Here is a 19,002-nt window from a genome sequence, read left to right on the forward strand (position 1 = left end):
GTCCTATCAGGACACCAGGGGATTCTTGGCTATTTTCTATTGTAAAAATTAAAAGCTTCCAGAAGGGGCAGAGTGCCACGTGGGGTGTGTGGGGCCCGGCCTCGTCCCTTCCCCTTCGGAAGCCCCTGGGGGCAGCACTGAGAAAATACTGTTTATTAAAGGCCGGGCGAGGGGAGGCGGGGTTCCGGGCTCCGCGGGGACCCAGATCCCTGGCGGCCGGCGGCTCACAGGTCAGTGGCCGGGCCCCAGTCGTAGCCTTCCTCATCCGAGGACTCCGCCTCGCGGGCCCTGGTGAACTTTCTTCTTAGGGCTTCCCGTCCGTACGTCCTGGGGGCCAAGGAACAAGAGTGGAGGCCTGGGGTGGGGAGGCCGAGCGCCCGCCTACCGTGGCCTGGGGCTGGCTCCATTAGGCACAGCCGGTACGGGCAGAGACCAGCAGGGCCGGGCGTAGAGGAGTGGGACCCACTGAGCGAACCCCTCCGCCTCCTACACAGCCCAGCGCCAACGTCCCCTCCAGGAAGAGGACTCCAGATCCTTGGCTGACTCCAGGCCCCACCGGGCTCTGTCTCGGCCACTAGGCAAGGGGCACCCTGACCCACAGCCGGGCCCCAGGCCTCTTCCTCATCCCCGAAGTCCGAGTCCCTGGAAAAGGGTTGCGGACGCCACCCAGAGCGGGAACCTCTTACCGAATGCTGTCCTGCCGCCGCTGGCCCTGGGGGTGGCGGGTGTCCACCTTGAGGGAGAGGGAGGAGGGCGGTTCACAGCAGCCCACAGCAGGGTGAGCCAGGAGCACGCCCCCCAAAACCTGGGCCGGGCCATGCAGGTGGACCCCAGTTCTGAGTGAGGAGGCTGGGAGAGGGGGCGTCGCCCAGACCCCCCGGGCCGCGGGCAGAGGGAGAGCTGGGTTTCCCCTGGGGACAGCTCCCAGGGGGCCGTCTGGTCACCAGCTGTAATGCGGTCACGTGGGGTAAATAGGGACAGAGGCTGCTTCTGGGGCCGTCTCTGCCCTGTGCACAGGCCGGGCACCGCAGAGCCCAGAGGGTGCCACAGGCAGACACCTGAGGCCTTTTCCCCTGTACTGGGAGAGGGAGGGGCACCTTCCTTCCCTGAACTTCCTCCCAGAGGCAGCCCCATGCAGATGAGAAAGGAAATAAACATCTGCAGGGTTAACACCCAACTACTGAGCGTGCAGGTGTTCACAGCCGGCAGTGGTGAATTCAAGGTTTTGCGGGTACTGGGAATTGAACTCGGGGCCATTCTACCACTGATCTACCACACCCAGCACTTTTAAAATTTGCTTTGGAGTTGCTCCAGTTGGCCTCAAATTTGGAATCCTCCAGCTCCAGCCTTCCAGGATGCTGGAGTCTTTATTTATTTATTTATTTATTTATTTATTTATTTGCAGTATTAGGGATGGAACCCAGGGGCATTCTACCTCCAAGCTACACCCCAGCTCTATTTTTTATTCTTTTTATTTTGAAACAGGGTCTCAGTAAGTTGCAGAGGGCCTCACTAAGTAGCTGAGGCTGTCCGCGAACCGTGATCCTCCTGTCTCAGCCTCCCAAATAGTGGGATGACACGTGTGCGCCGCCACGCCCGGCTCCCTGGAGTCCTTAAATAATCTCTACAGGAGTTAAGGTGCTGTGTGAGTAGTTGTGACGCTGTATTGTTTAGGAATGGCTGGAAAAGGCTAGGAGAGTGCTAGTGGGCTCAGCCACGCAGGGGGGAGGCAGAGGATTGCGAGCCCAAGAGTTCAAGACTAGTCTGAATGACTTGGTGAGATGAATCATTTCTTTAAAAAACAAAACCAAAAAAAAAAAAAAAAAAAAAACGGCCAGAGCCGAGCATGATGGCGCATGTCTGTAACCCCAGCATTTGGTAGGCTGAGACAGAAGGTACAGGTTCGTGGCCAGCCTCAGCTACTTAGGCCGTCTGCAACTTAGTGAGAGCCTGTTTCAAAATAAAGAATAAAAAATAGGGCTGGGGATATAGCCCTGGGTTCGATCCCAAGTGCTGCAAATAAATAAATAAATAAATAAAAAGTTGGGCATGGTGGTAGCACATGTGTAATTTCAATACTCGAGAGGCTGAAACAGGAGGATTAGGGTTTGTGGCCAGCCTCAGCAACTCAGTGAGCCCTCAGCAACAAGACCCTGCTTCAAATTAAAGGGGGGGGGGGGCTGGAATGTAGCTTGGACACAGAATGTCTTAGGTATAATTCCCAATAGCGAATAAATAAAACAAAAATAGGTAAAGTCTCCAGGAAGCTATGCCTGGGTTCTAGGCAAACCCTGTGCCGCTGTATATGAGAGACAGGAGCCTTCCCCTGCAGGCTGGGGCCCATCTGTCTTGCTCCAGAAAGATGCCCAGAGGTTCAAAGATCCTAGGACTGAGTCCCAGAAACCGGCCTTATGGGAACCATTCCTCTCGATTGCACCGGGTGGCACAGTCTCCCCAGGGAGTCCTGGCCTGTGCTGAACTCGGGGCCTGAGGCCCTTGCCGGAACCCCGTCTGCTCACCTGGGCCTGGCTGTGAGCAGGGATTTTCCCATGATCCCGCGGGCTCGGGGAGTCATCCTCCTGCACAGGCTCCGAGGACCGGGCCAGGGCTGGTGCCAGAGGCCCCTCGTCCACATCCGTGTGGGGCCCGCCCTCGCCGTCGGTGTAGCCCTCGCCGTCCGTGTAGCCCTCGCCATCCGTGTAGCCGCCGCCCTCGCCGTCCGTCTCGTAGTCGCTGTTGACGCGGCTGTCACAGCTGAGGTCCGCCGAGCTGTCTGCCAGGCCGCGGCCAGGCAGGTCCAGGTCCTCGGAGGAGCTGTCCAGCTGGAGGGCAGACGTCCAGCTGTGACTGACCCGGTCCTCAAACTTCAAGCCGAGGCCTCATCCCGCCGGGGTGACATCAGACCACTGGCTGGCCTGCTGCAGGGCCCCAGGTCTGAGCCTGGGAGAGGACGCCGCTCCCCATGCGGCCCCAACCTTGGCCCTGCCCGGCACCTCACCAAGACTGGAATCCCAGGCTGAACCTGGGCCCTTGGCCCCGCCCCACTCATTGGCCCCGCCCCTGGATCTCACGGAACCCAGCCCCTCAGGCCCTTGGCCCCGCCCCACTCGTTGGCCCCGCCCCTGACCCCGCCCCTAGATCTCACGGAACCCAGCCCCTCAGGCCCTTGGCCCTGCCCCACTCACTGACTCCGCCTCTGACTCCTCTGGCTCCGCCCCGGCCCCGCCCCTAGATCTAACGAACCCCAGTCGGCCTCAGGCCTATGGCCCCGCCCCACTCATTGGCCCCGCCCCCGATCCCTTTCTCCCCAGCCCCGCCCTGCTCCTGACTCCTCTTGCTCCGCCCCTCCCCTGGCCACCCGCCCTAGCCCCCAGGGTCTGGAGCCGGCCTCTGGCCCTTGGCCTCCCCCTGGTCCTCCCCATCCCGCCCTGGGTTTTCCCCTCCCAGACCCTGCCACGCCCCTGTCCCTCGGCCTTGCCAATCAGCCCTAGGCCCCGCCCCACTTCTGGCCCCGCCCACCACACTCCCTGCCCAGCCCCGCCCCTTCCACAGCCCCGCCCCAGCGCACCTGGTCCTCGGCCGTCCAGATGGGCCGCGCCTGCTGCTCCTGGATGACCGCCCGGAGCTGCTGGTACCAGGCGTCGCTCAGGCCGCGCAGGGCGACGGTGGCTGTGGGGACGCGGGGTCAGCGCGGGCCTCGGCCGGCCACGCCCCCGCCCCGGCCACGCCCCCGCCCCGGCCACGCCCCCGCCCCGGCCACGCCCCCGGCCGCGCACCCGTGAAGAGGTCCGCGCTGTGCTTGCGCAGCTTCTGCGCCTGCGCGTAGAGGCGGCGGGCGCTGCGGCGCGAGGCGGGCGCCAGCCATTCCCGCAGCGCCTTGAGCGCGGCGCGGCCCTCGGGCGCCAGGAAGACCACGATGGGGTAGTACTGCACGTAATTGAGGCGCTCCACGGCCGAGGGCGTCACGTCCAGCAGCGCGTGCTTGTCCTGGGGGCCGAGGGAGGGAGGGAGGGAGGGAGGGGCCTGCACGGGTGCTCGGTGCTCGGTGCACGCCGCAGGAGGGGGGCCAGGGAGGAGCGCCCACCTTCTCCGCGATCACCCGCACGGCGTCCAGTTTGATGATCTTGGAGGGGCTGTCGGTCCTGGAGACGGTCTCTGCAGAGGGGGGCCCGCAGCTGAGGAAGTGGCCCCCCACCCGGCTGGGCCTCCCCAGCTCCCACTGCCCCCGAGGGGCCGGTGGACAGCAGCAGCCGCTCCTGCCCGGGTCCCCTGCGGACCTCCTGACCCCTGGGGCGGATTCAGGGGTTCAGGGGCCTGAGCCAGGCTCGGTCCACACTGCCGGCCTTTGCTGGGGCTTCGCTCGGGTCCCCCACCGGTGTCCTGGGGCCTTGGGGGGAGGGGCAGCCAGTGGGGGAGGGGTTGAGGCAAGGATTAACCTTTAACCTTACACCTACCTACCCCTTCCCTACCCCCCCCCCCCCCCGTCTAAGTAGCTGAGGCTGGCCACTAACAGCGGTCCTCCTGTCTCAGCCTACCAAGCGCGGGGATGACAAGCGTGGCCACCACGCCCGGCTCAGGATTTCTTTTTTAAGGCTGTATAATATTCTAGCCTCGGCTGGGCCATGCTGTATGCACCCACTCCTCCCTCCCCAGACACTTGGCCTCTCCCCCCGGCTCTCTGTGGCCGTGAACACTGCTGCGCAGGCACCTGCTTGAGTTTCTATTTTCGTTTCTTTTGGCTGTTGGCCCAGAAGTGTAATCTCTGGGTCATGTGATAACTCAGCCTTGTGCTGGTTTCTTGAGGAGCCGCCGGGCACGGCCGCCCCTAGCCAGCTCGCTGCCCTTTGTTTTTGACTATTATCCCCCAAGTGGGTGATAATGACTTGGGTTTGCATTTCCCTAATGACCAGGGACTTAGTGCAAGCCCTTTGCCCCCCAACCCAGCCTCAGCCTCCCCCCTGGAGAGCTGTCCCCCACGTCCTTCCTCTAAAAGCTGGAAAGGCCCGGCATGGCGACACACCCCTGTCATCCCAGTCCTCGGGAGGCTGAGACAGGAGGATCACAGGTTTGAGGGCAGCCTCGGCTACTTAGTGAGGCTCTCGGCAACTTAGTGAGACCCTGTTTCCAAATAAAATATAAAATAGGTTTGGGAGTGTAGCCCAGAGGTAGAAAAGCCCCTGGATTTGACCCCCAGTACCACCAAAAATAAATAAATAAATAAATAAATAAATAAATAAATAAATAATAGGGCTGGGGGTGTAGCTAGGAGGATGAATGCCCCTGGGTTCCATCCCCAGTACCGCAAATAAAGAAAAAAATAGGGTTGAGGGTGTAGCTCAGAGGTAGAACGGCCTTGGGTTCCATCCCCAGTAACACACACACACACACACACACACACACACACACACACACACACACATTGCTCGGTGATGTCTGGCCTGGACTAGCCCTCCCTAGTATTTGCCATTGTTATTCTAATTGACCCCCCAGCATGAGGAGCAGCCCTCTCCTCCCATCAACTTGGGGCCTGGCTTCTCACCTGCGATTTCAAACTGGTCAGGCATGTCAGCTGTCAACTTCTGCATGGCAATATCTGCCACGGGTCCCAGGATCACCACGGGGCGCTTGAAGCTGGCTGAGGGGCAGAGGAACAAAGACTGGGGTCAGGGTCCGGCTGGCCTTCACCCCCTTCACCCGGCCCGCTTCCGCCAGAGCCATGGTCTCCGGCCTCCCTTGCAGCTAGGCGCGGCCTGGGTTCCTTCCCCCGCACCGCACACACATTTGGTTTCTGTTGCTGGTGTCACGGTCCATTTTAAGAGGTGAACCTGCCTAAACCAGGGGTGAGCAGACTGTGACCTGAGGCCACGTCCGGCCCACTGCTTGTTTTTGTAAATAAAGTTTTATTTGTACATGACCAGTGTTCACCTGTTTATGTCCTGGCTAGGGCCATCTGTGAGCAGAGCTGAGTAGTTTTAACAGTTTGTCTGGCCCAGAAAGCCTAAATTAGGGACTCTTCCTCTCCCTCCTCCTTCTGCTCCTCCCCTTTTGTGGCACTGGGGATTGAATGCAGGGGTATTCTACCCTCCAGCTATACTCCTAGCCCTTTTAATTTTGAAACATGGTTTCTTGCGAGGCATGGTGGCCCACACTTGTAATCCCAGCACTCGGGAGGCTGAGACAGGAGGATGGCGGTTCACGGACAGCTTCAGGTACCTAGTGAGGCCCCTTTGCAACTCAGTGAGACCCTGTTTCAAAACAAAGAGTTTTAAAAATCAGGCTAGGCCGGGCGTGGTGGCGCACGCTTGTCATCCCAGCACTGGGGAGGCTGAGACCGGAGGGTCGCGGTTCGCGGACAGCCGCAGCTGCTTAGTGAGGCCCTCTGCAACTCAGTGAGACCCGGTTCCAAAATAAAGAATAAAAAAATTGGGCAGGGGGTGTAGCTCAGAGGTCAAATGCCCCTGGGTTCCATCCCCAGAACCGCAAAAAAAAAAAAAAAAAAAAATCAGGCTGGGCGTGCAGCTCCTAGGTAGAATGCCCCTGGGTTCTATCCCCCAGTGCCGCAAAAAGAAAAAGAAAAGAAAAGCAGTGTGGTGGCTTCTGTTTGTTTTTCTAGCGGCTGCTGGCACTGTGACAGCTGACGGAACTTTAATAGCCACGCCCACCGGTTCAGGCCACGCCCACCAACTCACAGCCACGCCCGTCGCCAACCAGCCAGGTTCACCAGCTCCCAGCCAAGCTCATAACCCACCAGCCACGCCCACCGGCCCCAGCCACGCCCACCGGCTCACAGCCACGCCCACCTCCCAGCCACGCCCACTAGACACCTGCTGCTTTTGCCCCGGGGGTTTTAAACTGCACCTGCCACTTAATCCTCTCTCCTCTGGGTTTCTGGGAGCTTAATCTCCTTTCCTGAAACTCGGCAAGTCTGTTTTTATTTTACTCCTGGATAGAAAAAATTCTTTGTACTGGGCTTTGTGTGCCTATATTCTTAAAAACTGTGTCAAAAAGCCCGGCGTGGTGGCGCACGCTTGCAATCCCCGCGCTTGGGAGGCTGAGGCAGGAGGATCGCGCGGGTTCGAAGCCAGCCTCAGCTACTTAGTGAGACCCTGTTTCCAAATAAAATATAAAATAGGTCTGGGAGTGTAGCTCAGAGGTAGAAAAGCCCCTGGGTTCCATTCCTGGTTAAAAAAAAGGAAAAAAAAAAGGAAAAGGAAAAGGAAAGAAAGACTTCCTGAATTGAGAAGGCTGGCCTTGAACCTGCGATCCTCCTGCCTCAGCCTCAGTGAGGATGGGGTGTGCTGCCATGCCCCAGCTAGGATCTGATTTGGGGGGTATGTGGGTATTGGGATTGAACCTAGGGGCATACTATCCCTAAAGTACACCCTCCAGCCCTATTTTATTTTTTGTTTTGAAACAGGGTCTCACTAGGTCCCTGAGATTCTCACGACCTGTTGAGGCTGGCCTTCAAACCTGCAGTCCTCTCGGCTCAGCCGCCCAAGTAGTGGGATACCAGGCATGTGCCACTGCCCCCGGCTTAGGATCTGATTTTATTTGGGGGGGGGGATTAAACCTAGAGGCATTCTACCTCTGAGCTATACCCCAGACCTATTTTTATTCTTTATTTTTTTGTGGAACTGGGGGTGGAACCCAGGGGCTTTTCTCCCTCCAGGCTATACTCCCAGACCTATTTTCTATTTATTTGGAAACAGGGTCTCACTAAGTTGCTGAGAGCCTCACTAAGTAGCGGAGGCTGGCTTCGAACCCGTGCCATCCTCCTGTCTCAGCCTCCCAAGCGCGGGGATTACAAGCGTGTGCTGCCACGCCCGGCTGGATCTGATTTTATTTATTTATTTATTTATTTATTTATTTATTTATTTATTTATTGGTGCTACTGGGGTTCCTGGAAGCCCTTCTACCTCCGGGCTACACTCCCAGACCTATTTTTACATTTTTATTTGGAAACAGGGTCTCCTGAGCCAGCGCGCGCGGCTGGCTTCGAACCTGCGCGATCCTCCTGTCTCCGCCTCCCAAGCGGGGATGACAAGCGTGCGCCACCACGCCCGGCTGGATCTGATTTTAAAAGATGCCTATCCTGTTTCTTCTGTCCCCGAACTTAACCAAAGTGGGTGTGTTTGCGGGAGGCGGCGGCTTTGGGGCGACCTGGGCACACGATCCCGCCCCCGGGAGCCCACTGCACCCACCTTCCCGGAGCACCACCCTTTCGTAGGGCGGGTAGTGGCCCTGTCGGGTCAGAGCCGACAGGTCCTCCCGGCTCCGCTGACTGCTCTTCTTGGTCCCTCGGCGAAGACCCCGCAGCCGCCAGAACTCTGCCCGCGCGTTGGAGCCCGTGGACGAGCCGGGCATCATGCCCGCTGCCCGCTGGGCGGCCTCCAGGCTGGCCAGCTGCTCGGCCCTGGGGACGGGGGCACGGACGGCTCTGAGACAAGCCCCAGAGACCCCAGAAAAGACGGCCGCATCACCTCCCGCGGCAGGAGAGACTTTGCGGCCGGGCTTGGTGGTGGCGCACGCGTGTCATCCCAGCATTTAGAGGCTGAGACCGGAGGATCGCGGTTCGCGGACAGCCTCAGCTACTTAGTGAGGCCCTCCGCAACTCAGTGAGACCAGGTTTCAAAAATAAAGAATAAAAAATAGGGCTGGGGGTGTAGCTCGGAGGTAAGGTAGAAGGCCCCTGAGTTCAAACTCTAGTGCAGAAAGAAAGAAAGAAAGACAGACTCCTAGGTTGTCGAGGCTGGCCTCAACCTGCGGTCCTCCTGCCTCAGCCTCCCAAGTGCTGGGATGACAACCGCAGGGCCACCTCTGTGCTGTGTGACGCCCTCGAGCTTGGTCCTTGGTGGGAACCCCCAGGGCCGCCGCCTGAGTCCTCCTGATTCCACCATCCATCCGGCCTGCGGGGCAGCGACACCTCGGCTGCTCCCGGCGGGGAAACTGAGGCTGGGGACGCACCTGCTGCGGTTGGGGATGAGGCCGCGCTCCTGCTCCCGGAGGTCGCGGCCCATGCGCGCCGCCAGCCAGTAGCCGCCTCGCCCGCAAGGCTGCCCCGGGCCCGGGTACAGCGTGTCCACCACGTGGAAGATGTCGCCACGGGTGAAGCCCAGGCCGGACGGCGGGCTCGGCTCCAGCTCGAAGTGCGTGCGGATGTAGAAGGAGTCGCCCACGCGGGACTGCACCATCTTCTGGAAGACTAGGGGCAGAGGGCGCCATCTGAGCCTTCCAGGGGGCGCAAAGCACGCTGGTCATCCCAGCATCGGGGAGGCTGAGACGGGAGGATCGCGGTTCGCGGACAGCCTCAGCTACTTAGCGAGGCCCTCGGCAACTCAGTGAGACCTTGTTTCTAAATAAAGACTAAAAAATATGCCGGGCATGGTGGCGCACGCTTGTAATCCCCGCGCTTGGGAGGCGGAGACAGGAGGATGGCGCAGGTTCGAAGCCAGCTGCGCTGGCGTAAGAGACCCTGTTTCCAAAAATATAAAATAGGTCTGGGAGTGTGGCCCGGAGGAAGAAGGGCTTCCAGGAACCCCAGTACCACCAAAAAAAAAAAAAAAAAGACTAAAAAATAGGGCAGGGGGTGTAGCTTGGAGATAGAATGCCCCTGGGTTCCATCCCAATACTGGGGGGAAAAAAAGTCCCAGGCCCGGCTGGGGGAGCCGCAGGGGTCCCTGCGGGGAGCAGGGCGGCGGCCTCACTTGGCTGGACACTCACTGTCCTGCTTCCGCTGCATGACCAGTTCCACGTCCTCGCCCGCAGGCAGCCCCAGCAGGAACTCCACGGCCTCCTCCCGTGTCAGGTTCCGGAAGGGCGTGTCGTTCACCTGCGGGCAAGGGCTGCGGTCAGGGGGTCAGGGGGGCCCGGCTGCAGGCCCCAGACCCAGGGCAGCGCCCAGGACCCTGGGCCTGGGGTGGGGTTGACACAGGGGTGTGCCTGAGCTACACCCCCAGCCCTAATTTTTATTCTTTTTTTTTTTTTTTTTTTTGGCAGTACTAGGGATGGAACCCAGGGGCATTCGGCCTCCGAGCTACACCCCCTGCCCTATTTTCTATTCTTTATTGTGAAACCGGGTCTCACTGAGTTGCAGAGGGCCTCGCTAAGTAGCTGAGGCTGTCCGCGAACCGCGATCCTCCGGTCTCAGCCTCCCAAGTACTTGAATTGCAAGTGTGCACCACCACACCTGGCTCCCTTTTTAAAATAAATGTATGTATTTATTTGCAGTCCTGGGGATGGAACCCAGGGGCATTCTACCTCCGAGCTACACCCCCTGCCCCATCTTTTATTCTTTATTTGGAAACAGGGTCTCACTGAGTTGCAGAGGGCCTCGCTCAGTAGCTGAGGCTGTCCGCGAACCGCGATCCTCCGGCCTCAGCCTCCAAGTACTGGAATTACAAGCGTGCGCCCCACGCCCGGCTGGGGCAGCTGGTTTCTACCCGGCCAGGAGCTCACAGCCTGGAACAGCAGCCCCCTGCCTCTGCCTCAGTGTCCTGACTGGCCCCGGGGGCCATGGGCCGGGCCAGGAGGCCCTGGAGGTGCGGGGCTCGGTCCTGGCCCTGGTCCAGGTGTCCAGGCCTGGGCTGCCAGCGGGCACCGCGGGGTCAGGCCTCGGGGACAGCGCCGTGTCCACAGGGCCACAGCGGGCGGCGGGCCGTCCCTAGACCCCTGGGGCCCGCCTCACCTGCAGGATCTGGTCTCCCTCTTGGACGCCCTGCCCGTCGGCCATGCTGCCCGCCTGCACCCCGGACACGAAGATGCCCACGTCGTTGCCCCCGGCCAGCCGCAGCCCGAGGCTGGCGCCCTTGCGGAAGCTCACGACCCGCGTGTCCGGGCTGTACCTGCGGGTCGGCGGGACAGGAACGCGGGGTCAGCGCCCTGGGGAGAGCGTCCCTGGGGAGGCCCCGGGCCGCGGGCTCACCCTCGCTCCTGCAGGCTCTGGCGGCTGGACACCCGGTAGACGTCGTAGCTGCTGCCCGGGGGCGAGCCTGCAAGGGAACGGCCGGTCCCCAGCTGCCCAGCTCCGCCCCGCCTCCCGCCTCTGCTCTTGGGGGGTCCTGGGGCACCCCCCCCCCCCCGGGCACAGCCTCCTGGGCAGGATCGGAAGAGCCAGGGGGTACTCAGAGCCGGCACCCCGCGCCCTGGCTTCACTCACCCCGCTCCGAGGGGGTCCTGGAGTCCACCGACCCTGCCCGCCGAGATGGGGGGCTCCCCCTGGTGGAGACAGGCGGGGTGACGCAGGGATAGGTGCAGAGAGCATGTTTATTATTAATTTATTATTAATTAATTTATTTATTTTACTTATTTATTGTGGTACTAGGGATGGAACCCAGGGGCTTTTCTACCTCCGAGATACACCCCACCCCTACTTTTTATTCTTTTTCTTTTTTATTGTGGTACTGGGGATGGAACCCAGGGGCATTTTACCTCTGAGCTGCACCCCCTGCCCTATTTTTTCGCCTATTTATTTATTTATTTATTTTGCGGGTCTGGGGATGGAACCCAGGGGCATTTGACCTCTGAGCCACACCCCCTGCCCTATTTTTTATTCTTTATTTTTGAAACCGGGTCTCACTGAGTTGCAAAGGGCCTCACTAAGTAGCTGAGGCTGTCCTCGAACCGCGATCCTCCTGTCTCAGCCTCCTGAGTACTAGGATTACAAGCGTGCGCCACCACACCTGGCCTGGTCCTATATGTTTTCTTACAGAAATCTATGAGGATGGATTTTTTAATTTTTCCCCAAGATGCGAGGGTCTGCTGGGACCAGCCACGGACAGGACTTTGTCAGTGGACAGAGCGTGGAGGCTGCGGGACTCCGGGGCAGGGCTGCGGGCCCGGGTCCCTGGGTACGCACCCGGCAGAGTCGGTGAGGCTGGGCTCGGGGCTCCGCTGCCTGTTCCGGGGCGGCGGCGGGACGTGGGACGGGGGCGCCTGGGACAGCTCCGAGGTGAGGTCTGAGATGTCTGCGCGGAAACGGACGCCATCAGGAGCGGCCAGGCCGGTGCCATTTTGCAGAGGGGACGTGGAGGCCCCACCAGTAGAGGCCGCTCCCTGGGCCTCCGCTCCCCGGGCCTCCGCTCCCCGGGCCTCCGCTCCCCGGGCCTCCGCTCCCCGGGCCTCCGCTCCCCGGGCCTCCCGGGCCCTCACCCTCCAGCAGGGAGCTGTCGCTGTCGCTGACGGCCGGCGGGATGTTCACCAGGAACTGCGCGCGGTCCCGCAGCACCAGCAGCGTCAGCTTCCCCTCCGACTTCTCGATTAGACGCCGAGTGTCGCTCAGAGACAGGTCCTGGCTGGACACCCCGTTAATCTGAAGGGGACCAGGGAGGAAAGAGATGCGGGGAGACTAGAAACAGACTAGCTGGGGAGACTAGAAACAGACACACCTTCCGGGGGGGTTCCTAGAAACAGACAGTCCCTAGAGATAAATGTTTAGAATTGGATTCCTGTCTTGGGTTGAAAGGTTACGAAGAACAGACTGGCCACAGAATTCTAGAAACAGATAATTTTATATGACAGGTGAGAAAAACACAAGAAAAAATCAGAAATGAGTGGACCCTCTTCTCTCCTGAGGAGTGCAAGTTTTTCAGGGATAGCAGGAACAGATCTGAAGATAATATTAGAAACAAGTTTTTTTTTTTTTTTCTTTTTCTGGTACTGGGGGTGGAACCCAGGGGCTTTTCTACCTCTGGGCTAGACTCCCAGACCTACTTTATATTTTATTTGGAAACAGGGTCTCACTAAGTTGCTGAGAGCCTCACTCAGTAGCTGAGGCTGGCTTCGAACCTGTGCGATCCTCCTGTCTCTGCCTCCCGAGCACGGGGATGACAAGCGTGCGCCTCCACGCCCGGCAAAACAACTCTTTTTGAGGAGGGCGTGTATACTTAAAGGTACTAGAAACACATCCTCTAGAAAGTACTAGGAACAGACATCTGAAGATAAGTCAGAAATATATGAGTCCTCGGGGCGTGGTGGCGCACGCTCGTCATCCCCGCATCCGGGAGGCGGAGACCAGAGGACCGCGGTTCGCGGACAGCCTCAGCTACTTAGTGAGGCCCTCTGCAACTCGGTGAGACCTGGTTTCAAAATAAAGAATAATAATTAAAAAAAAAAAACAGGGCTGGGGGTGTAGCTCGAAGGTAGAATGCTCCTGGGTTCCATCCCCAGTGCCACACACACACAAAAATTAAACTAATAAAAATAAAATAAATAAAATAGGGCTGGAGGTGTAGCTCAGAGGTAGAAAGTTCCTGGGTTTAACCGTTTAATCCTGTGTGTGTGTGTGTGTGTGTGTGTGTGTGTGTTTTACTGGCAACTGAAGGCAGAATCTCTGAGCTATACTCACAGCCTTTTAATTTTTTATTTTGAAACAGGAGCTCACTAAGTTATTGTGAGCTGGTCCTTGACCTGTGACCCTCCTGTCTTAGTCTCCCAGGTACTGGGACTGTAGGCGTGCGTCACCGCACCTGGTTCTTTTCATGTTTTTGTGTGTGTGTGCGGGTCTGGGGATGGAACCCAGGGGCATTCGACCTCCGAGCTACACCCCAGCCCTATTTTTTATTCTTTACTTGAAACCGGGTCTCACTGAGTTGCTGAGGGCCTCGCTAAGTAGCTGAGGCTGGCCGCGAACCGCGGTCCTCCGGTCTCAGCCTCCCGAGTGCTGGGATGACAAGCGTAGCCACCGTGCCCGGCCTTTTTGAAACCGTCTCACTAAGGTGCCCAGGCTGGCCTTGAACTTGCGGCCCTCCTGCCTCAGCCTCCTCAGTGTCCCACCACACCCAGCTAAGTTGTCTGTCCGCCTCAAACTACTAGAAACAGACAATTCTTCAGGGTCCGTAGAAACAGACAACTCCAGGAGACGCTCGAAACACCCCGTTAGGAGTGCTGTGGGAATCAAACCCTAGGAAGCCCTAGAAACAGACTTCTGGGAGGGGTCTAGAACGAAGCCAGTCTGCAAGGCGGGCGGTTCTCGGGCCACCCAGGCTGGACCCGGGAACCAGCACTCTGGCCAGCTGGCCACGGCGTCTAAGGCACAGCAAGACTTGAGAACCCTAGAAACAGCTCCCCTTAAGGGGATACTAGAAACTGCCGCTTGGCTCTGGATTTGCAATCGCCGGAGGAAGGAATCGGCTCAGGGCCGGCTCTGCCGACCGGTGAGTGACTCGAGGGTGCTGCCCACCCTGGCCTCAGTCTCCCCACCCACGGACGAGCTCCCCGGGGCTCACCTGTAAGATGAGGTCTCCTTCCTGCAGGCCGCGGTGCCGGGCAGCCAGGCCGGACTCCGTGATGTGCTTGATGTAAATCTGACTGCCCAGCTTGACCCCGAACTCTGCCGGGGGCAGGGGGTAAACTGAGGCAGGGCTCCGGAGACCGGGAGCCCAGAGCACCCTCCTGCCGCAACGGTCACAGAGCCCAGGACGGGGCCTCCCACCATCACCCCGACCACGTCGCGGGGGCCTGAACGTCACGAACCCACGAGGACGGCTCCGTCCAGGCGGGGCTGGGACGGGACAGCACCGGTGCCGACCCCACGGGACGCTCAGCGCACGGGCCGGTCCCAAGACGCTTAAGACCCCCCGGGACGCTTCGTGAAAACCGGGCCAGGGGGCCGGGCGTGGGGCGCACGCGGGCAATCCCAGCATTCGGGAGGCTGAGACAGGAGGATCGCGGTTCGCGGACAGCCTCAGCTACTTAGTGAGGCCCTCCACAACTCAGTGAGACCCTGATTCCAAATAAAGAATAAAAAATAGGGCTGAGGGTGGAGCTGGGAGGTCGAATGCCCCTGGGTTCCATCCCAGTACTGCCCCAAAAAAATGTCCAGCACCACCTGTCGTGTCTCTGTCAGAGCTCTGAAGTCCAGACGCTGCCACTGGTGTCATTCAAAGGCCAGAGTCGCAGGCCCGTGGTGGACGGGACCGTGGGAGCCCTGACATCACGCTGTCCTGGGTATCAGGGTGTATGAGCTGCTTGCAGCTGCTGTAACAACCACCACAAATGTGGTGGTCTTTCTTTCTTTCTTTCTTTCTTTCTTTCTTTCTTTCTTTCTTTCTTTCTTCTTATTGTGGCACTGGGGATTGAACCCAGGGGCATTTGACCTCCGAGCTGGTTGTAGCTCTGCCCTATTTTTTATTCTTTTTTTTTTTTTTTTTTTTTTTGGTGGTACTAGGGGTCAAACCCAGAGGCTTTCTACCTCCGGGCTATACTCCCAGACCTTTTTTATATTTTATTTGGAAAACAAAGCCTCACTAAGTAGCTGAGGCTGGCTTCGAACCTGCGCGATCCTCCTGTCTCAGCCTTCCAAGTGCAGGGATTACAAGCGTGCACCACCACGCCCAGCTTATTTAGTTATTTTTAATTATATTTTTTTTGTGTGTGTGTGTGGTACTGGGGGTGGAATCCAGGGGCTTTTCTACCTCTGGGCTATACTTCCAGACCTATTTTTTATATTTTATTTGAAAACAGGGTCTCACTAAGTTGCTGAGAGCCTCACTAAGTAGCTGAGGCTGGCTTCGAACCTGCGCGATCCTCCTGTCTCAGCCTCCCAAGTGCAGGGATTACAAGCGTGCGCCACCGCGCCCGGCATCTTTAATTAATTTTTTTTTTTTTTTTTTTTTTTTTTTTTGCAGTACTGCAAACGGAACCCAGGGCATTCTACCTCCAAGCTACACCTCCCCCAGCCCAATTTTTTATTCTTTTATTTTGAAACAGGGTCTCACAGAGTTGCAAAGGCTTCACTAAGTAGCTGAGGCTGGCTGCGAACCCAGGTTAGTCTTGAACTTGAGACCTTCCTGCCTCCGCCTCCCTGGTAACCGAGACCCTCGGCTCCCAACACAAAGTCTTTTTTTGCGGGTCTGGGGATGGAACCCAAGGGCGTTTCTACCTCTGGGGTATACTCCCAGACGTATATTTTACACTTTATTTGAAAACAGGGCCTCACTAAGCAGCTGAGGCTGGCCGTGAACCGCGATCCTCCGGTCTCAGCCTCCCGAATGCTGGGATGACAAGCGTGCGGCCCCACGCCGGGCTCTCTATCCCTTTTTATTTTTGGTTTTAGAACAGGGTCTCACTCGGCTACTGAGAGTCTTGTTAAGTAGCTGAGGCTGGCCTCCAACCTGCAATCCTCCGGTCTCAGCCTCCCACGCGCTGAGACCGCCGAGCCCGGCTGTTTCTTAGTGCCCCCCGCGTGACGAGGGGCCCGAGGCTGGGCCAGCGGTGGTGTCCCTTCTTGGGGGTCCCCGCACCCTTCTTACCTTCACTGTTTTTCCGTTTCACGAGCACCGACTTCACCGGCCGCATCAGCACGTCCTGCTGGGGCAGCCGCTTGTAGCCGGACACCAGGGCCAGCCCGTTGGCCTCTGAGCTGCCACCCGGGCTCCTGCGCCCGTGGCTGCCAGCCCGGCTCCGGCGACCCGCCCTCGGCCGGCGGGAACGTGCGTCCCAGGAATGGCCCGAGCTGCCCGACGAGTCCCCGTCGTAGCCCCGGCCATGGGCGGCTTCCTCGAGCCGCCGCCCATCCTCCCCGTCCACGGCCTGGCGCCCGGGGCCGGAGGGGCTGGCCTTGGTGGCCGGCAGGTGGACCTTCCGGGGACGCTTGACCGTCTGTCAGGGGAGGGGACGGCGGTCAGCGAGCAGGCAGCCAGGTGGCCCTGTGCCCTCTCCCCAAGCCCCAGCCGGCCAGCATGGCGGGCACCCCGGCCCCTCCCCGCGGCCCACGCACGATGTCGGCGAATTTGGTGCAGGTCTTCAGAATCCGGATGGCAAAAGCCGAGGTAACGTTCTCCACCGAGACCCCGTTCACCATGACGATGTGGTCCCCCGTCCTGCGGGGAGCCGGGGCTCAGGAGGCGGCCTCCAGGGCCCGGGCACCCACCGGCCCGCCCGCCCACCCCAGGCCCCGGCTGCTCTGGACCCTCGAGGCCCAGCCTCCGGCCAGGGACCGCGGGTGCCCCGTGGGCCTCAGTTTCCCCATCTGTAGACTGAGGCCATCGCAGGCCTCACCTAACCCGACTGGGAGCCAGGACAAAGGTGGGCAGTCTTGTTTTTTTGGGGGTACTGAAGACGGAACCCAGGGGCGTTCTACCTCCGAGCTACACCCCTGGCCCTATCTATTTATTTTTGTGGTACTGGGGGTGGAGCCCAGGGGCTTTTCTCCCAGGAGCCCCCCGGCCTCAAGGGCTCAGGGTACCACATCTCCCCCCTCCTGCCACGCAGGCTTCCATTGGAGGAGCGCCCCGGGACCGCCGTGACCCCAACAAAGCCAGTGCCAGGCGGGCAGAGGGCCCGGGAGAGGAGGGCGGAGCGGCTGGCTCTGCCCCGCCACGCCCGGTGTTGACCGAGCCCTGGGCGCCATCCCGGCCCTGCGTCCTCACTGGAGTCTGCCCTGGGCCGGGCCTCCGGGCACCACGTCAGACACGATCACGGATCCGCTGGCCCGGTCTCGGCCTCCGGAGATGGCGATGCCGAAGCCCCGGCGGGGGTCCTGCGGAGGGAAGGTCGGGGAGAGCGTTGGCCTCCGAGGGCGCCCGCGGCGCTGGGCACCGGCGCGGGGCACTCACCCTGCACAGCGTGGCCGTGTGCTGCTCCCAGATGGTCAGCTCCTCCATCTCGGCCTCCTGGAGAGGGGACAAGACAGGCGGACGTCAGGCCAGGCGGGATCCAGGGGCCGGAGGTCCAGCTCCGACCCTCGCCTGGGGTGGAAACCCAGGGTCATTATACCTGAGCTCCACCCCCAGCCCCATTTTTTTTTTTTTTTTTTTTGTGGGTCTGGGGATGGAACCCAGGGGCACTTGACCTCCGAGCTCCACCCCCTGCCCTATTTTTTATTCTTTATTTTGAAACCGGGTCTCACTGAGTTGCCGAGGGCCTCGCTGAGTAGCTGAGGCTGTCCGCGAACCGCGATCCTCCTGTCTCAGCCTCCCGAATGCTGGGATTACGAGCGTGCGCCCCGCGCCCGGCTCTGAGCTTATATTTCAAATAGAATCCTTTGGCTAGCAGTGCTGCCCGGTGGTTAGCGCTTGCCCAGGATGCGAGACAGACCCCGGGGTCCAGCCCCGGCCCCGCAACCAGGAAAAGCAGCAAACCCAGCACCTTCTACTCGCTTTGACGTTTAATATCCTGTGCGTAATTAAAATGACTAAATCCCTCCCCCACAGAGAATTTTTATTTCCCGGATTAAGAAACCGCCCCCTCCCCCGAGAACCCGGGCCCCTTGGGGCTGGGGGATGCAGGTGGCCCCGGCTTGTCCCCACTTGTGTGTGGCTCCGTCTCCCTGGATACCGGAGGCTTGGCGGAGTCTAACGCCTTCCAGGGCTCCCCAGTGCCCGGGCGCTACGCCCAACTTGAGGCCGACCCCGCGAGGCCGTCTCCAGCCCTCTGTCTTGACAGACCCTGGGCCAGGGTCACCAGCCATGGACGTTTTCTTTTATTTTTTGGTGCTAGGGGTGTCCGCCTCAGAGCTACACCCCCGGCCCTATTTATTTATTCGTTTATAAATTGATTTATTTATTTTGCGGTACTGGGGATGGAACCCAGGGGCATTCTACCTCTGAGCTCCACTCCCAGCCCTATTTTTTTAATTTTTTTATTTTTATTTTTGGTACTGGAGGTGGAACCCAGGGGCTCTTCTACCTCCGGGCCATCCTCCCAGACCTATTTTATACTTTATTTGAAACAGCGTCTCACTAAGTTGCTGAGGCTGGCTTCGAACCTGTGCGATCCTCCCGGCTCAGCCTCCCAAGTCCTGGGGTGACAGGCGCGGGCCACCCCACCCATCTTTTTACGCCACTTAACAGCCCTTTGGTAAGTTCGCTTCCCCTTGGGCTGTGAAGCGGAGCCATTGCTACCCTGAGCCTCTGAGGCCCAGGTGTCCGGCCACGGGCAGCGCCTCCCGGCCCTCCATCCCTGGATTACACGCTCCTGGCAAACTCCTCATCCGTCACAGCCCCGGGGCCGCCCCACTCCACACACAGACATCCTCCACTTCCCTCTGGACCAGCCCCAGTCACT

The 19,002-nt window shown here is 59.5% G+C and overlaps 1 protein-coding gene across 1 annotated transcript; it reads right to left on the reverse strand.

Annotated features, from left to right (window-relative positions):
• Positions 1–224: 224 nt before the first annotated feature.
• TJP3 (tight junction protein 3) lies at positions 225–17,600 on the reverse strand (the record flags this gene model as incomplete). Its single annotated transcript, XM_080713172.1, has 20 exons — positions 225–327; positions 687–733; positions 2,520–2,822; positions 3,569–3,669; positions 3,777–3,987; positions 4,085–4,155; positions 5,540–5,635; positions 8,202–8,413; positions 8,965–9,202; positions 9,721–9,829; positions 10,685–10,841; positions 10,922–10,988; positions 11,156–11,214; positions 11,855–11,963; positions 12,148–12,307; positions 14,223–14,326; positions 16,248–16,596; positions 16,715–16,817; positions 17,367–17,476; positions 17,553–17,600. The coding sequence occupies 20 exons, from the start codon at positions 17,598–17,600 to the stop codon at positions 225–227; spliced, it is 2,757 nt and encodes a 918-aa protein (XP_080569298.1).
• Between the last annotated feature and the right edge of the window lie 1,402 nt (positions 17,601–19,002).

The sequence above is a fragment of the Muscardinus avellanarius genome (genome assembly GCF_963383645.1).
Source record: "Muscardinus avellanarius genome assembly, chromosome: 16".
NCBI classification, from domain to species: Eukaryota; Metazoa; Chordata; class Mammalia; order Rodentia; family Gliridae; genus Muscardinus; species Muscardinus avellanarius.